Below are 16,621 nucleotides of genomic sequence, written 5' to 3'. Positions count from 1 at the left end.
AGAGGGGAGGCAGAGGGTGGAGAGAGCCATGCAGGCAGCTGGTTCCGGAAGAGGCGAGGAGCCTCCGGAGAGGGAGGAGACGGGGGAGACCTGAAGGGTTTGGAGGCTGGTGGGCAGGGGTCTGAGGCGGAGGACAGGACAAGTGGGCCCCAGCAAGGGCCGGGCTGCACTTCCTGTGTTTATTTACAAGGTCGGGGAAGGAGCAGGGCCGGTGCTGCAGGCACCCTGGGGCCCGGGCTTGCTTTCTGACCCAGGAGGCAAGGCCATGTCTGAAAGGGGAGGGAGGGGAGCAGGGAGGTGGGGTGTGAATTTGAACCAAGTAGGGGTTGAGACCCTCCTCGCTGAGGAAGGGGGAAGGAGCACCTGAGCCCTGAGGGTACGGGGAGTTGTGTCCCATCTCACCCCACACCTGTTAGATGACCCTGGCCGAGTTCCTTAACCTCTGAGCCTCCCCTTACTCACCTGCTGATGGGACGTCACCTGTGCCCGGCGTGGAGGCGTGCAAAGCCACAGCGCTGGTGGCGTCACAGGGTGATCCGGGCCCACTAAGTACTTAGAACGTCAGCCTGGTCTCTGCGGGCCCTCTGCCCCGGCCTTAGCTGACCCCCCCCCCTGCCCCCGGTGTTCCTTCCCCTGCGCGCAGGGCCGAGGGGCCGGCAGGGGCATGGATCTCGGGTACAGGTCTTGCCGGGAGAATGCAATTGAGAGACAACGGTGAGGGATTTGACCACGAGGGCCTGAGTGTGCTTGAAGCTGGATGAGAAAGGAGGCGCCACGGGCAGAGGAAGACGGGCTCCGTCAGGAAGGAGCCGGAAGGACCAGAGGGTGGGAGGAGAGCGCACTTTCCGGAATCCGTCTTTATGAGGGCCACTATCTTACGACATAAACACTGGCCATGAAAACCAAGTCCAGGTGGTTTTCTCATAACCATTTGAACACATCAACCCAGGGGGCTTCCGGCTGGCCCTCAACACCAGTGTGAGGCGAAGGGGTTCAGCCTAAAGTCAGCGGTCTCTCTGGGGATCGCGGGCGACCTTGAGGCGCTCCGGGCTGGTACGCGGCTCCACTGAAGGCAGAACTCGCCCTACCTTCTGAAAACCCCACTAACGAACACCGGGTTTATCCATCTTGCCCAGAATTCACTCTGGGGCCTGTGAATCATGAATTGGTCCTTCTCCAGGACCCTGTGATGCTGGGAGACTGACAGTGAGTGACACCAGCCGGTGTGGCCAAGGTGCCCTCCTCCTCAATTGCTGGGGAACTGCCCCGCCCTCACGCAGCCAAGGAAACACAGTAATGACACCTATTCTTGAGTCGCTCTTAACCAATGGGAATTAGCCCCAAGGGTGGGGCGTTTGGGGCTCTGTGCTTCATGGTAGCCACTATCCACTGTAACCGGCTTGCTCTGGTCATCTAAGTCGCCTAAAGATTGGCAAGAGCTTTGCAAGTTCTGAAGTGTAACGATAAACATCACACCATCCTCAAAGTTTCATCCAATCATCACAGGGGGTGAATGCAGCCAATATTTCATAATAACTTTAAATGGAGGATAAGCTACAAAAATACTGAAATACTGTGCTGTACACCTGAAACTAATATTGTAAGTCAACTATACTTCACTAGAAAAATAAAGAGTAAGTTGTAAAAAATCATCACAAGGTGACTGAAACAAAAATGTGTACGTGTGTCTGGATTACCAATGTCACTGCCACCATGCACACAGGCTGTCTGGGGCCTCGAACGGGGATAAGACAGGGCACGAGAGCAGCAACTCAAAGAGGAAATCCTGGAGGGAATTCCCTGGCGGTCCAGGGGTTAGGGGTCCACGCTTTCACTGCCGAGGGCCCAGGTTCAATCCCTGCTCAGGGAACTAAGATCCCACAAGCCACGAGTCTCAACAAACAAACAAACAAATGAAAAGGGAAGTCCTGGAGACGTGGCCGCGAGGGGTTTATCTGGAAGCCTCGGAGTCAGCGCTGATGAGCCCTGAGACAACGTGGTGGACGGGCAGAGGGTCACACTGAGGCCCAGCTGCGGTGGGACCCTCACGACAGCCGATGCTGGCTCGCCAAGGCCCGGGAGGATGCAGGGCCCCGCCAGGACAGCACAGGCACCGCCTCCCCTCTGAGCTCCCCAAGGCCCTGCTTACACTTCAGGTAACCGCAGTCTCCACGCCTCCAGGTTCCAGGTTCCCGGTGCAACTGGCCTGTTCAGCCCCTGCTCCTCGGGGAGGCCTCGAGCATCTGGAGTCACGCCATCCGAGCTCCTGCGGAAAGCTGTGAGCAGAAACCCAGAGGCGGCCAAGGGTGACCCCCCACCCGCCCGACACCCCCCATCACCCTGTCCACCAGGCGGCCTTACCAGCTCCACCTCCAGACCGACCTCAGATCCTAAACCCGCACTGCAGCCCGTCCAGTGCCCTGAGCAGCCGTCCTCTCTCGCCTGGACCATCCCAGCACCCTCCTCCAGCCCATCCTCCAGAGGTGGCCACAGTGGCATGGAGAGCCTCCCACCTCCCCTCGCGGCCTCCAGGGGCTCGCCCAGCCCACCGCCCTCTAGCCTGCTCCTGCACCCCGCCTCGGCCGTCAGGCCTCCTGCTGTGCCCCCGATGCACCCAGCTCCCTGGCGCCACTCAGGTCCCGGGCTCAAGGCCGCCCCAGGCGGTCCTGTTCAGAAAAACACACCCGTCACTCTTCACCTCCAGCCACGGCATCCTGCCCTGCCGAGGCCACGTGGCATCAGCAGCTCTCAGAGGTTTCCTGCGACCTCACTGGAACGTGGGTGCCTGAGGAGCAAGCCTGGCAGCTGCAGACAGCACCTGCCCAGAGCACCTTCGGAAGCCTTTTGTGGAGGGACCCGAAGGAGCACTGGACCCACGGCACCGGCCTTACAGCGCGCCAGGCCCTACTGACGAGGTCCTGGAGCATCCCACTCGCGGGCGCCGCGGGGGCCGCGCAGCCCGGGACAAGCAGCTCAGTCACTCGCTGGTGTAAGAAGTGTTATACATTTCCTTATAATTCCTAATCATCAGCTACATTAAGCCGCACCATGATGTTCGGTGGTTTAAAATGCGTTCTTTTGAAGTACTGTAACGTTGACCTAAGAGAGACGTGGAAGAAACAGATGAGTCGTCGGGAAGTCTAAGTACAGTGTCACACCAGCTTGTCAGAAGCCGCGCACGAAGAGCGTCATTTACATGGCTTTGGCGCATCCTGCCTGCCTCGCCTGTGGCAGGTCTGGTTCTCCTGCGCTCGGCCTGCAACCTCACCAGGTTCTGAGTTCACCGAACCAGTGGTAACACGATGGCTCGCCCTCCGAACTTAGAGAAGTCAAGAACATAAACTGCAGGAGCCACCGCCCACCCTGCAAGGAAAGACACTCTCACACACAACCACCTCCTCGTTTCCAAAGTTTATTAAAAATCAAAGAATAGAAAAACTTTACATAAAAATATGTCAATTTTAGCTTCCACATTGTTGTCCACACACACAAAAAATCGAAACATGATATCCTGTTGTCAGGCCTGCGGCGCGTGGCCACAGGAGGCCGGGCCAATTCATTGGTTCACCGTGACGGGGCTGGAGCCTGGCGCCCGGGTCAGGGACTGAGGGTCCCGAGGCACACCCGAGGGCGCTCCCACGGTCCCCCGCAGCGTTTCCTTGGAGGAGGGTTACAGTCAATATTGCTAACGCATAGAGATTAGTACAGGCCTACGGATCAGTTTTTATAAATATTTCTTTATCGATAGGTTCACGATTTAAATATCTTTAAATATTTTTGATAACCTCCCATCATCAAGAACTGCAGACAAAGTGTGCTACTCGGCTCTGGGCGCCTCCCAGGGAGCCTGCAGGCGCGGCCGGCCGCTCTCAACGCACGGGGGCCAGTCCTGCTTCCAAGGGGCCCGCAGACGCGGTGAAGCTCTCCACACTCAGACCCCACTTGAGGACGCCCCGCTTCTGCATGTCACCGGGGTCACGGCAGTAAGCTTCTCGTCCCAACCTTCTCTGCTAGTGGACTTCAAAGACCATCCCACCTGTAGCGTCAGCAGGGCCAGAACTCCCATTTTAAAAATGGGAGTCGGATGACCTAGGAGAGGCACCTAACTCCCAGGACACCTGTGGTGCTCCAAAAACTCAGGGTGAGGCAGGATGGGTATATTAGTGTTCAAAAATGGGTAACAAAGACAGTGGCTGTCATGGCAGAATACACTTGCATAGTATACCTGTATGCTTCTCGAGTCGGGCGCCAGCCGCTCCGGGGCCCGACACTGGGCTGTGCTCTCCTGTGATGTGTTAAAAACCCCTCCACAGCGCACTGAGCAGCTCAAGTACTTCTCCTATATTTGCTCTTAACAGAACGAATGCATACTGCGACAGATTCCACAATGGAATCAACATAATTCCTTTCTCCACATTCCTAAAACTGGGTACCATTGTCCGTGACGATGTTCACCAGACCCATCATTTACAGGCTGTGTTACTAACACTGAGGCGTTCCAAAGTCCACATTTGCTTAAGATTTTATAATGTGACAACCTTTTCTCCCCATAGAAAGTTATACACTCTGGCACTCTAAATGCTGGGTCTGTTGTCTAGTTTAAAAGAACCAAACCCAAAACATTAAAACTCCACGGTCAGAGCACGACAACAGACAGGCCGGACGGCAGAGCCGGCGGGCAGCTGGTCAGAAGGCTTCGGAGCCAAACCCCTTCAGAAACCCGCTGGGGGGCGCGGGGACTCAGCTCCTTCACCACGAACTGAGAGGCCTCACGTCTGACCAAAAGAAGGAACATAAAAGTAAACCCCAAGCCCCTCATTCGCGGTGTTCGTAACAATGCTCATCAGACAACCAGCCGACAGGATGAACCCAACTTAGAAAATGCAACTCGGGAAAGGATCTAAGCTTGTTTAAAAAAATTCCCTCCTCCCTTAAATATAACTTATGTGAAAATATGAAATTAAATAAAAAATATCTGAGTTATTGCACAAATCATAAATTTCCAATATTTACATAGAAAAACAGTTCTGAAATTTGAAACAAAATGTGAGGGCAGTAAAACAAGGATGACCACCCAACAAATAACGGGGTTCGATCTCCGTTGCTCTGACAACATGGAATGAAGTACCAACGCAAAGGACAGACACGGTACCGAGAAAGGCCGAGGCCCCGTCCGTCCCCGCAGTTCCCGGTCCAGACCTGCTCCAGCAGTGAAGGGAGACTCCTGGGGAGGCAGAAGGCAGCGTCCGCGTCCAGTGAGGCTCCACAGACGAGCACGGGAGCCACTCTTCACGACGGACGTGGCCACCGCACGTGGAACATGCAGGGCGAGCAGCCGAGGGCGCCGGGGGCCGGCAGACGTGCCGGGCGCTGGTCTCAGGCCCCGGGGGCGCCGAGGCCGCCCGGCTCCAGTCTGGGAGGCGTGGGCCGGGCGGCGCCACCGGGACTATTATCTGCTGAGACTGACGGGCAGGCTGTCCCTCGTGTGTGTGTGTTTTCTCCTCCTCCAGCCGGCGCGGTTGTACTGGTGGTGCCCCCGGTTGCCCACGGGGGGCCGCACTCCTCCGCTGCCCACCGCGCTGTAGCTGCCACCTTGGCCGTGGCTGTGGGAGCCCTTCATGGACAGTTTCATGCCGCTGTGCTGCTGAGGGGACCGAGAGGGACACAGGGTTGGAGGCCAGCCTGGACAGGGCCCACGTGGAGACCCGCCGCCTCCGTGGGCTGGGAGCCTGAGCAAGCAGGAGCCACGACCCCGCTGGGGGGTCTGAAGGGCGGCGGGCCCGCGGGGAGGGCTGCAGCGCTGCGCACGGTGGCCCGCTGTGCGTGTGCACGTGACCCCAGACGCGCCGGGACCGACAGCGAGCCACCGCTCACACCTCGCAGGGACGCCTGTCGCTACCTCCAGACACGGAGAACTACCCCTACCCCAGAGCTTCGGCAACACGAGAACTGTGGGCCTGTTTCAAACCACACGCGTTCGTATCCAAATACGTCCAGAATCTCACTTCTAGCTGCTTCTACGTGTCCACAGAGCTAAGAGGGTCCCTCTCACTTTCACCCCCAGACTTCGACCATGACATTCTGGAAACACACGAGCGGGTTCCACGTCAGCGGGGTGTGTGCAGGCCGCTCCCAGGCCACCAAGCCCCACGCACAGCAGACCAGGGAAGACACGGCTGGTCTCAGGAAGGTTTCAGAGCAAAACCAGCAGAAGGGGGTTAAGAAGGAAAGTCAAAATGCTATTAAGGAAGAGTGCTTTTGCCCTCTGCAAAGTTATAATTTCATCCTGAGTATTTCTAACAGATCAGCGTAGCAAGCCAGGTAGCGACAGGATGGATAAATCCAGGAAGGAACGTTCTATTACTTAACTCTAAATAAAAAAGATAAGCAGGACTCAGTGACATAGGTCCAAAGAGCCAACCCTCAGGCATCAAAACTTACTGGCAAACGTGATCAGACAAGCAACAGAGCACGCTGACCAGAGCGGAGGCGGACCTCGCGCCCCGACCCCCAGGCCTGGACGCGGCCACGGTTCTTTCCAACATCCTGGCGCCTGAACAACGACCTGTCTTCCTGATACCAAGTTTCTAACGTGTGGGATCTGGACTTAGAGCAGCCACAGGGCAATGGACAAACGCATTCACAGGGACCCCCCGGTCACTAGAAAGCCAACCGCACGCAGGCCCTGCCGGGCCCTCTGCCCAGGGCACCCACGGCAAAGAACAGGGAGGGAGTGAAACGGTGGGAAGACAACACTGCAAACGGGCGTGATCGTTCCTGGTTTCATCATCTGCTTCTTGCAAACCAAAGTTCTTTTAGCGTGTAAATTAACAGAAAAATGGGAAATCAAAATATTCTTCGCTTCAAACATAATTTTTATGCTAACAAATTCAATAGAAAAAAGAGATGCATGATGAATTGAACTATACGAAATTTTAAAATATTTTCTTAACGCTTGTAAAGTTTTGTTTGTTACCAGGGAAAGCAAACATGAAGCTGAATGATCAGAGAAGGAAAAAAAAAAAGAATCTCTGTGGAATTCCCTCTCTGGTGGAGAAAGTGTTAAGCACCAGGCTATCACAAACCTGCTTGGTGGGAACCCAAGACCCGGGCGGACAGGACCCGTACCTTGTGATACAGGTGAGGGCTGGAGAGCGCGTTGGGGGGCGCAGACGGGACGGCCGGGGAAGACACGTGGTGGACAGCTTTCAGCGCCGGAGCTCCTTCGATGCCAGCTGGTCTACAGGGCACGGGGGCCACCCCGAGCGTTGGTGGAGGTATAGTAAACCTGGTCTGGGAGAGAACGACCGGAGACATCCATGAGGCACCAACGCAACACAGGCTAAACCATCCCGTTCTTACCATGGGTGCCGACGAGGGTGCCATTTGCAAACAGGCTCCTTAGTTTGTGTCCGACTACAATATTTTGTTTTGAATTGGACACATTCTATACTCTGAAACAGCAACGACGATGTGAAGTATGTCCAGTCACCCAAGTCGTGAGGTTTTAATATTCACTGAAGACCAAACAATTCAAAAAAATTACAGTCATCAAAATACCTGTCCCCCCTGGCCTCCGGAAAGAGCCCTCAGCAAGGCAGATGAAAGGCGTGAGGCTGGCCCGAGCGAAGGCCCGCAGACAGGGTGGCCACCCTCCCCGCTCTCGCCAGTTCCCAACACTTCCGTCTTTGCATCACCGGCCCGTCACGGTGCAGAGGTGCTGGCGGGAGCCCCTCCACTCACTTTCACCAACCTCACTGCTCTCGTCTTAGAATTGTATGCATTTGCCCCAAAGACCTCTGGAGAGTGACCGTGGCCACCAGGGCAGCGGCTGCAGCGGCCTCAGGGGTGCCCTCGGGGGCTGCAGGGCACACACAGTGCCCCTTCCTCACACCTCCTCCCCGCCCCCGGGGCCTGAGCACACCTGCGGCCTCTCCTCCATGGGGGCTCTGCGCCCCCAGGGGCACGAGGCCCCAGGAAGAGCCCACTCCCGGGACCTCTGACGGCTTCGCGGCCCCAGCTCTAAGTCCCCATTGCATGCCGAGCGGGCAGGGGAGACTGTACACGTGAGGTTTTCGAGTGGGATTTCCCTTAGTTACTCCACTGCAAGTAATGTTTGAAGTTTGGGAATAAAATGAGAAAGTGGGCTTTGAGCCTCGTCTTAAAACTTGAATGATCTTAGCTTCTGCCTCACTGTCCGTGCGGGTGACAGATGGGACCGGGCACAGCATGTGGTCCTGACCATCCCCCCGACATTCCCAGCATCCTGGAGGAAGAGCACGGGCAGCATCGATCAGCACGCAGCTCTCGAGGGAGCTGAGCCCAAGGAGAGGTTAGAGCCAAGTTCATCACTTGTGGCAGAGTTTACTTTCAAGTGCAGGCACCTGCCTCTTCATTTCACGCTTACGCAGCAACTGAAGGTTTCTGGGGGTGCTATGCTGATGGCCGCCGCCACGCATCCTGGACCCGCTGCCCTCAGTCCCCGCGGCCTGGGGCGTGTCCTGAGAACGCCCTGCCTGGACGGAGAGCCAAGCAACGCAGAGGAACTCGGCAATACATTCGCACGCATCCGCGTTGCTTTACACTCAGATTATAACTCACACTGTAGAAACTGGCTCTACTTGAGAAGTAAATTAACATGACGGGTTTTATATACGTGTAATTATGTATATTTGGGAAGTAGGTACAAATTCAAAATATTTAAAATTAACTTTTACGCTCTAATTTTGTCTAAATTTTTTAAAAGAGGACATATTCAAATAGAAAAAAACCCTATAAATACTGCCTAATGAATAATGTGGAGAAGTCAAAGTTTATATCAAAACTTAGTGAGAGTGTAAACACTGAGAATCTGAGGGGAAAGCAAGGACAGTGTCCGTCTCCGCCCAGGGACAGCAGCAGAGTTCCTCTCTCAACACGGCCCCAGGACGGTGGTCTCACGCTGGGTGCCAACGTAATTTGCAGAAAAACAATGTGGACCTTGTCAAAAGCCACCTCAGTGCCCGGGAACCAAGAGTCCCCTCACTGCAAACACAGGACATGGTGGGCCTCAGCTGCACGGATGTCTATAGAATAAGAATTACATCCTATCCACCCAGAGAAGAGAATTTCCTACAAGACAGAAATGGACCTTCCAAAGATTGTTAAAGTTGTTTCTCTAGTTCTACCGCATCAGCCAGTCCTACAGCGCAGGCAGCAGCTGGGAGCTGGTCCCGGGGCCGTCACCAGCCGCTTACCTGGGTATTAGTTGCCATGACCAGCGTCCTGGGTGTGGCGGGCTGAGGTCTGCCACTCGGCACGGGCAGGGCGGCGGGCAGGCTGGCCGGCAGAGGGGCAGGTGCCTGGAGGCTGAACTGGCGCACGCTGGGCGTCGGGCAGGGGGGCGTGTCCGAATCCTGGGGGGGACAAGAGGACAGCTACACCCGAGGCTCGTGCCCCTCACATCGACGGGAGCGGCCGAGGGTGTGCCCCCAGGGTCCTGGGATGCAGGCAGCCCCGGTCTGCCCAGGTCTCCCCTGAGTCATGTCAAAACTGAAGAAGAACGTAAAGGAAATGCAGAAGAGACGCCCAGACTGCAAGGTCTCATCTCCCAGTAAGTGGGTAAGACATGACCCACGGCAGCCGCGCTGCGCGGGCCCACCCTCCCGAGGGGCCACGTGCCCGCCACCTGAGGCTATCGGCACAGCGGGGACCGCTGGGCGTGCGCGCGGGGTGGCCTCAGGCACACAGAGCAAGCGATAAAACGAGGGGGGCAGAGTTTAAACTCACAGCTGCGGGCATTTTCCACACATACACGCCCCCAGCAGACACACTCACGATGTCGCTTCCGGAGAGCGAGGACACGGAGGAGGCGGACGAGCCGGAGGACAGCAGCTGGGGGCTGGGCAGGGACAGGGCCAGGTGCGGGCCGCAGGGCGACTCGGGGTCCCGGCGCGGAGGCTGCTCCCCCTCGCACGCGCCCACCCGCTCGGTGGTCTTAATCCTGTCGTCTGCGGAGGGAAGACAGAGCTGTCACGCACCTCAGCTCGAGGGCCCCGCCGCGCCTTAAATGCTGCTCAGGGGCCTGACAAACTGCATTTCTAATTTACTTAGTTTCGATTAATTTTTTAAATTACACTTCAGTTACTGGAAAACATTTAAATATGCCTGGAACACGGTGGATGTACAGTTTCAACTGGAAATTGCACAAACCCTGATCACAATGTGCTCTAGGTATAAAAACACACTGGATTTCAAGGACGCAGTACCAAAAAGAAATCTCAGTAACTCTGTATATTGACTACCTGTTCAAATGTTAATATTTTGAATACTAAAAGTTGAATAAAATATATTATCAAAATTAATTTCACCTGCTTCTTTCCGCGCTGGCAATGCAGTCACTAGGAGCTTTAGAACTGCACGTATGGCACACACGTTATTTCTACTGGATAGCACTGGCCTAACCCTAACAGTTTTAAATGAAACTCTTACAGAAGGCGAGGTGTCCTTAGAGTGAACAGTTTACCACCAAGGGACAAAGAGACACTACTGCACCGACGGGTCAGCAACGGCCCTGGGCTGGCCTCTCACCGGGGTCTGGCGCCGCGTGGGCCCGGCTGCCCCACTTCTCCTTGATCCACGCCCGGTAGTCGATCACCTCCTGGGTCACCTTGATGATCCTCCCTAAGGTGCTGCAGCAAGAGGACACGGGGAGTCAACAATCCTTCCCAGCAGCTACTTTACATTTTAACACAGAACCTCGCTAAGTGAAAGGTGGGTAAAGAGCCGAAATAATTTTACAAAATCTGTATGACTTCTGGTGTTTGAGCCCAAACATATTTTGCGATCACAGTACAGAAAAAGTGGGTGCTCTTAGGCAGAAGTCCTTGGACCTACGTCTATCTACAAAAGACTGCTGAAGCCCAGGGCCGAGTAGGGAAGCCCGCCCTCCCCAGCCCCAGTGACCACGGGGGTCCCATTTCCCAGCGCATACACCACGAGAGTGCGCACTCAAAACGGGGAATGGGGGACAGGTGTGCAAGAAGGGGCCGGGGCGGGGGGTGGACGTGTCCCTCGGAGCTGAGCACCCACATCTTGAAGACGGCCTGAGAAAAAGCACCACGTGCCACAGCTTTAAAAGCCAGAAGTGACCTCCCCAAAACTAACACCCTGAGAAAATGTTAACTCCCTAAATAAAAAATTTTCCACTCTTGACCACGATGACCATCCTCAACTCCTGAAAGGCCTTCCTTTACCAGTATTTCCCAGTTCTCCCAAGATAGGGTGGCACACCCATCAACAAACGACAGAGGCCAGGGCGCCGGTGCTGCAGAGGCTGCGGCACCCAGGACGGGGCTACCTTTCGGAATCTCTGTTGGGATAGGACCTGGCGAGCGGCGACACGGCGTGGCTGAGAACGATGTAGGCGTAGTCGAACACCTGCTTCACTTGCATGGCCCCGTAGGAGCTCCGGCCCACGTCGTTCCCTGAAACAGAAAGGCTGCCGTGGGACCCGCTACCCAGCCGCATAGTCCTCTCACGTGAGCCTTTCCCACACGGGCCCCCAGCCCTGAAACGCCCTCCAGACCCCCCAGCACAGCCGGATCGGGTGCCAGGAAGTGCACAGCGCCCATCGCCGTGGGCAGCTGGGGGTGTTCCGGCCCGAGGGCCCATCTCACCATCAGATCAGGATCCATCTCCGTTAAAAGAGCTGTCATTCATGGAGACGGAGTGACAGTTCCTCAAACAGTAGGGTCGCCCCCCGGATGGCAGAAAGCTCAATGGAGCCAAAGCACAACCTTAACCAGACTGCCAGGGCCTGACCGAGAGGACAGGTCGGCCTGAGTCCCGCACCTGTCAGCACCGAGGGGACCTGCGGGAGCAAACCCTCGAGGACAGAAGGTGCCAGGCCGAACTCTCGGGTGGACGGCAAATAAAAACGAAGCCGCCACTGAAGTCGGCAAGTGAGCTACAGGCAAGGAGCTGACTTTTGTTAAGAATGGCAGAGTTTCCAATTTTAATTTTTACACGTAACTCGTTCTTCACAATTCAGGTGAGGGTGTTTCTTAGGAGACATATCCTTAAGTACTGGAATCCTCTCCTTTCCAGGTTTAATAATAATGTAACCCAGTAACTGTGTGGGTTTTCATTTTTCAGTTACATTTCAGCAAACACTGAAGACCAAGGAATTGGCTGCCATTTAACTGATCCAAACAGACAAACCGGTGAGAGAAACCTGTCCTACTGGGCTGAGGGATAAGCACTGTGTGGGCCACAGCGTTTACAGACCACAGAGGAGAACCTTCCAAAAGACTGTTGAGAAATAAACTTCATACCCCAGAAGCCACAAAACAAAAGAAAAATCATAAATTTGAGGATGTTGGAAAACATATACAGGAGCAAAACAATAAAAAATACCAAATACAGACACAAGAGACAAAAGTACAGAATGTCAACAAAGAAAGGCTTCCCTGACCCACAGAGGACCTTACAAAGTCAGTGAGGACAGTCCAGCAGACAGATGGACAAAGCACACGAGCTCACACAAAAAGTAACACCAAGGGCAGTGTACCTGGAGCTAACAATCTCCACCACCTTCCCTGTCACTGACTTTATCACCAACAGTAAGAACAGTGTGTCACCTAATAAATGCTCGACAAACATTTGTGCGGTTGACAGTAACCCTGTGTCTAACCTCACGCATCATTAAAGAGCCATAAGGCGCGTGACAGTGTGCCCTGCACGGGTTCATCAGATCGGCAAAGATTTAGAAGACGGCCGCCAAAGGTGCCAATGTAAAGCGCCCTAACCTGCCTCGGGGTCTTCGGGGAGGAAGCCCTTACAACCAACACTCCCTGTGCACACAGGAAAGGGGTCTCGGGTGTATTGTTTAAATAAAAAGACAAGCTACAGTCTGTTGGTATTATGTGACGCCATTCAATTAATAAGGAGGCAACAATCAATGTTAATATCCACGTATGGAAAACTGGAGAAAAACACATCAAAAGGGAGGGGATTATGGCATACTTCACTTTTCTATGTGACAAACTTCTGGGAAGCAGATGGTTTATGATGGATACGTAACACTTTCCTATTCAGAAAAAGTAAATTTTTTTTCTTAATTCTCACTTTCTACATTTTTCTGATTATAGAAAGTAAACAAAGTTGCAACTTTACAGTACGTTAATTAGAAGCATTAAGAACAAATTCTGAACGTGCCACCATTAACTCTGTTAGTACAGCAGGAACCTGCATCAGATCACGTGCCCTCGGCTGGGGTGGGGGGGCGGGGCCTGTGGATGCCCCTCCACACCTGGCTGGCATGCGATGCCTCCATGCTGGGGCGAGTACAAAGCGAGGGTCCTTACCAGGCAGCAGGGGGTCCTCAATGCACAGCATCGATGGCCTGTACCCGCTGGTCATGGCTTTCATGATCTCCTCTTTGGCGATATAGGCACCTCCTTCTTTTATTCTAATACCAGTTTTCAAGTAATTAAAATTTCTTCCGTAGAGTTCAAAAAATTCTACAAGAAGCATTCCAAGGTTTTCATCAGCTCTCCGGGCATCAATTCTTGGATGCAACTGTAAAAGCAAGGCATCCACGGTTTGTAGGGATTCTGGTCACTCTCTACGGACAGCAGCGCGCGGTGGCGTCGGCTAGCTAGCCAAGGATGCACACAGTCGGTGGCCCTCGCTTGCTCACCAGCACCGTGAGGACACTTGCAGAGGCAGCCAGGAGGCACCAACTGAACCTGGATATCTTTTGCCAATCAAGAATGCTCAAAAGAGGGCTTCCCTGGTGGCGCAGTGGTTGAGAATCTGCCTGCCAATGCAGGGGACACGGGTTCGAGCCCTGGTCTGGGAAGATCCCACATGCCGCGGAGCAACTGGGCCCGTGAGCCACAACTACTGAGCCTGCGCGTCTGGAGCCTGTGCTCTGCAACAAGAGAGGCCGCGATAGTGAGAGGCCCGCGCACCGCGATGAAGAGTGGCCCCCGCTTGCCGCAACTGGAGAAAGCCCTTGCACAGAAACGAAGACCCAACACAGCCAAAAATAAATAAATTAATTAATTAATTAAAAAAAAAAAAGAATGCTCAAAAGAAATAAAAGCTTCTCATCTGAATTTTTAAATTATACTTTAATTCTTTGAAATCTGTAACCCATATAGCTACCTCCTACACAGACGTCTGATGAACCGCAAATTCCCAAACACTGATAAATAAGTGGACCATATTCTGCACAATTTAGAGTCACCTAGATGGTGGAGGTACTTTCACAGATTCTAATCTCAATTCCATTATTCTGAAATACAGCCAACAGGGGGCAGTGTGAGACTGAACAGTACCACAGCGCAACGTGAAAGGGTTAATGTTAACCGTGTATGGTAGTCAGCACCGCATCCTGATATTTACAGCAAACTCACATCCCTGCCCGGGCATACGGGTGCGCGTCAGCCTCAGCTCCACACCACGCTTTCTTGAAGCAGGTAATGGATTTATTCTGAAGCTCCAAGCCCCTGTCTACTGACCCCACCCAAGTGTCACTAATTTAAGAGGCTCACGAATGTGAGCAACAGGGACCTGCTCTGCCCACTGTGACGGCCACGAGCCATATGTATTTATATTTAAACTAATTAAAACAAATAAATTAAACATTCAGTTTGCTGGTCTGCTATAGTCACACTGCCAGCGCCCTGAAAGCACACACAGCCATGCTGCTGGACCGAGCAGACAGCACTGCCCTCACACAGCAAGTCACACTGGACAGCGGCAATCAAGAAAAGGACGGTCAAGTCCAAAAGGACGTAAAAGTCCAGGTCCTGGCAGCACGAGGGCTGAAAATGTTTATAACACAGGGCTCTGCAAGGAAATATGGTTTCTAAAGCCTGCAGGTGTTTTCAGGGTTCGGAAGACCTTACAAACGCACATTGCTGCATTCTTACTTTTGCCTTACCTTCTCCCTTCCTTATTTTCCTGGCCCTAGTCAAAAATCATCCAGCTGAGAGCCCACCCGGGGCAAGGCTGGGCCTCCTGACCTCAATGAGCCGTGAAATGAACACAGACGCTACAGCAGTCACGGCTTTGAGGCAGGGCGGGCAAGGCACCGAGGGATGGGCAGGGGACAGCGGCAACCCCGCCCCGGCCAGGTGCGGCCTCCGTGGTCACTTCAGACGGGGAGCCCAGCACCACGAAAGTGGGCAGTGGTCCGTTACAAGGCTACTGGAATAGTTCCAATCAGGAAAAAGGGAGGAGATAAATTAAGCACACAAGGTTGTGCTCTGTTCAAAATAATGTCCGAAAACTCGGGAAGAACGGCTACAAGGGCAGCATCTCCGAGGTGAAAAGGGGAGGCCAAGGCAGTGTCATTAGAACGGTAAGAAAACAGGCGGGGAACTCCATTTTCACCATTCTTACAGCACCTCTGCAAAAACACGCCAAGGAAATCAACATGGTGAAATCAACATGGTGAAAAAAATCAACATGTGCTGTGACCAGCAATCCTACTGTCAGCTGTACTAATGACACTGAGAAAAATGACCAAATTCTGGACATAAAACCACAAATGCAAACCTGCTGGTAAACATGGAGGACGGTGCCGTGCAGCTAGAACACAGGCGCAGTCCTTCATTCCAGTAAATGTAAATGGGGCAATTCATGTCTCCGTTAACGTAGAGAATATATGTCTAAAAAGTAGTATAAGTATAGTTTATCACTGCATCACAGCATTTAATACTTAGGGAGGTTCTCTCTTGATTGATTTTTCCATGGTACTCAACAAAATAAGGGCAACAGATAATTAAAGACAAAATACTGATTTTTCATCACTCAGAAAAAAAAGCCCTCTTCAGTATTTTTTTACTTTCTGTGGTAGCCAACTTTTTTTCTGAGACAAATTTTGCAGTATAAAGCACAGTCAAGAACCGAGAAAAACAGTTTTTCACTGTCCCTCAAGGCATGAAATTTTTCTAAATATAAAGAGTGTTTCTTCAAGGATAGATCAATATACACCCGATTGACAGAACGAGATAAGCCCTCCCTCCAACAGTTAAATCGGATACAAAAATAAGCTATGAAGGAGCAAAGGAAAAAGTACTGATCAAAACAGAGTTTTATCATGAAGATTAGAAGTCAGTTTCTACCACACCAAAACAGAATACTGAAGGGACAGCGAGGAGCTGGAACCCGTGAAGCAACCGGTAAGAACGTCAAGGAAGGATACTCCCACGGAAGCCTCAGGGTCAAGGGTTCTCGAGAGAAAGCACACTCACCTGTAGAAAGCTGATGGCCATTAAAATTAGGCTGTACGAGCTAATTCCACCTGTAAAAACTTCATTCAGGTCCCTCTGCAGGAGGAACTGTTTCAGTACTAAAATCAAGTAAGGCAGCAATGAATATTTCTGTAAATTCCAAAAGAAAAACATCATCTGGTTAGAGTCTAGGGCCTGGAAGACTTCTCACACAGCAAATTCCACATGGCAGACAGGAAGCTCACTTCATCCTCTTGCCCCTCGGAAGGCTCAAGGCCAATCATCCTCACACCGTAGGGGCCTGAGAATGAATCATGTGAGGGGCTCGTCAGGGCCCCGCTGGGGGGCCCCCTCCCCAGGTTACGGTTCAGCAGGGATGAGGTGGGGAGCCTGCA

The 16,621-nt window shown here is 53.3% G+C and overlaps 1 protein-coding gene across 2 annotated transcripts in view; it reads right to left on the bottom strand.

Moving 5' to 3' along the window:
- Window positions 1-3,404: 3,404 nt before the first annotated feature.
- The window catches only part of TENT4A (terminal nucleotidyltransferase 4A), a 43,950-nt gene continuing 30,733 nt past the window's right edge, over window positions 3,405-16,621 (bottom strand). The window contains exons 6-13 of one of the 2 annotated variants that reach the window (XM_061189115.1): window positions 16,248-16,376; window positions 13,347-13,560; window positions 11,339-11,465; window positions 10,570-10,670; window positions 9,817-9,989; window positions 9,237-9,395; window positions 7,129-7,293; window positions 3,405-5,644 (exon numbers count right to left, since the gene is read on the bottom strand). In XM_061189115.1, the coding sequence (XP_061045098.1) occupies window positions 5,450-5,644; window positions 7,129-7,293; window positions 9,237-9,395; window positions 9,817-9,989; window positions 10,570-10,670; window positions 11,339-11,465; window positions 13,347-13,560; window positions 16,248-16,376 (1,263 nt within the window). In that variant the 3' untranslated portion in view covers window positions 3,405-5,449. The remainder of the gene's footprint in view (window positions 5,645-7,128; window positions 7,294-9,236; window positions 9,396-9,816; window positions 9,990-10,569; window positions 10,671-11,338; window positions 11,466-13,346; window positions 13,561-16,247; window positions 16,377-16,621) is intronic. The other variant, XM_061189116.1, reaches the window with a different exon arrangement.

This window comes from Eubalaena glacialis, chromosome 4 (genome assembly GCF_028564815.1).
Source record: "Eubalaena glacialis isolate mEubGla1 chromosome 4, mEubGla1.1.hap2.+ XY, whole genome shotgun sequence".
NCBI lineage: Eukaryota > Metazoa > Chordata > Mammalia > Artiodactyla > Balaenidae > Eubalaena > Eubalaena glacialis.
The sequence above is the reverse complement of the archived record's forward strand: the minus strand, read 5'-3'. Positions and strand labels throughout refer to the sequence as shown.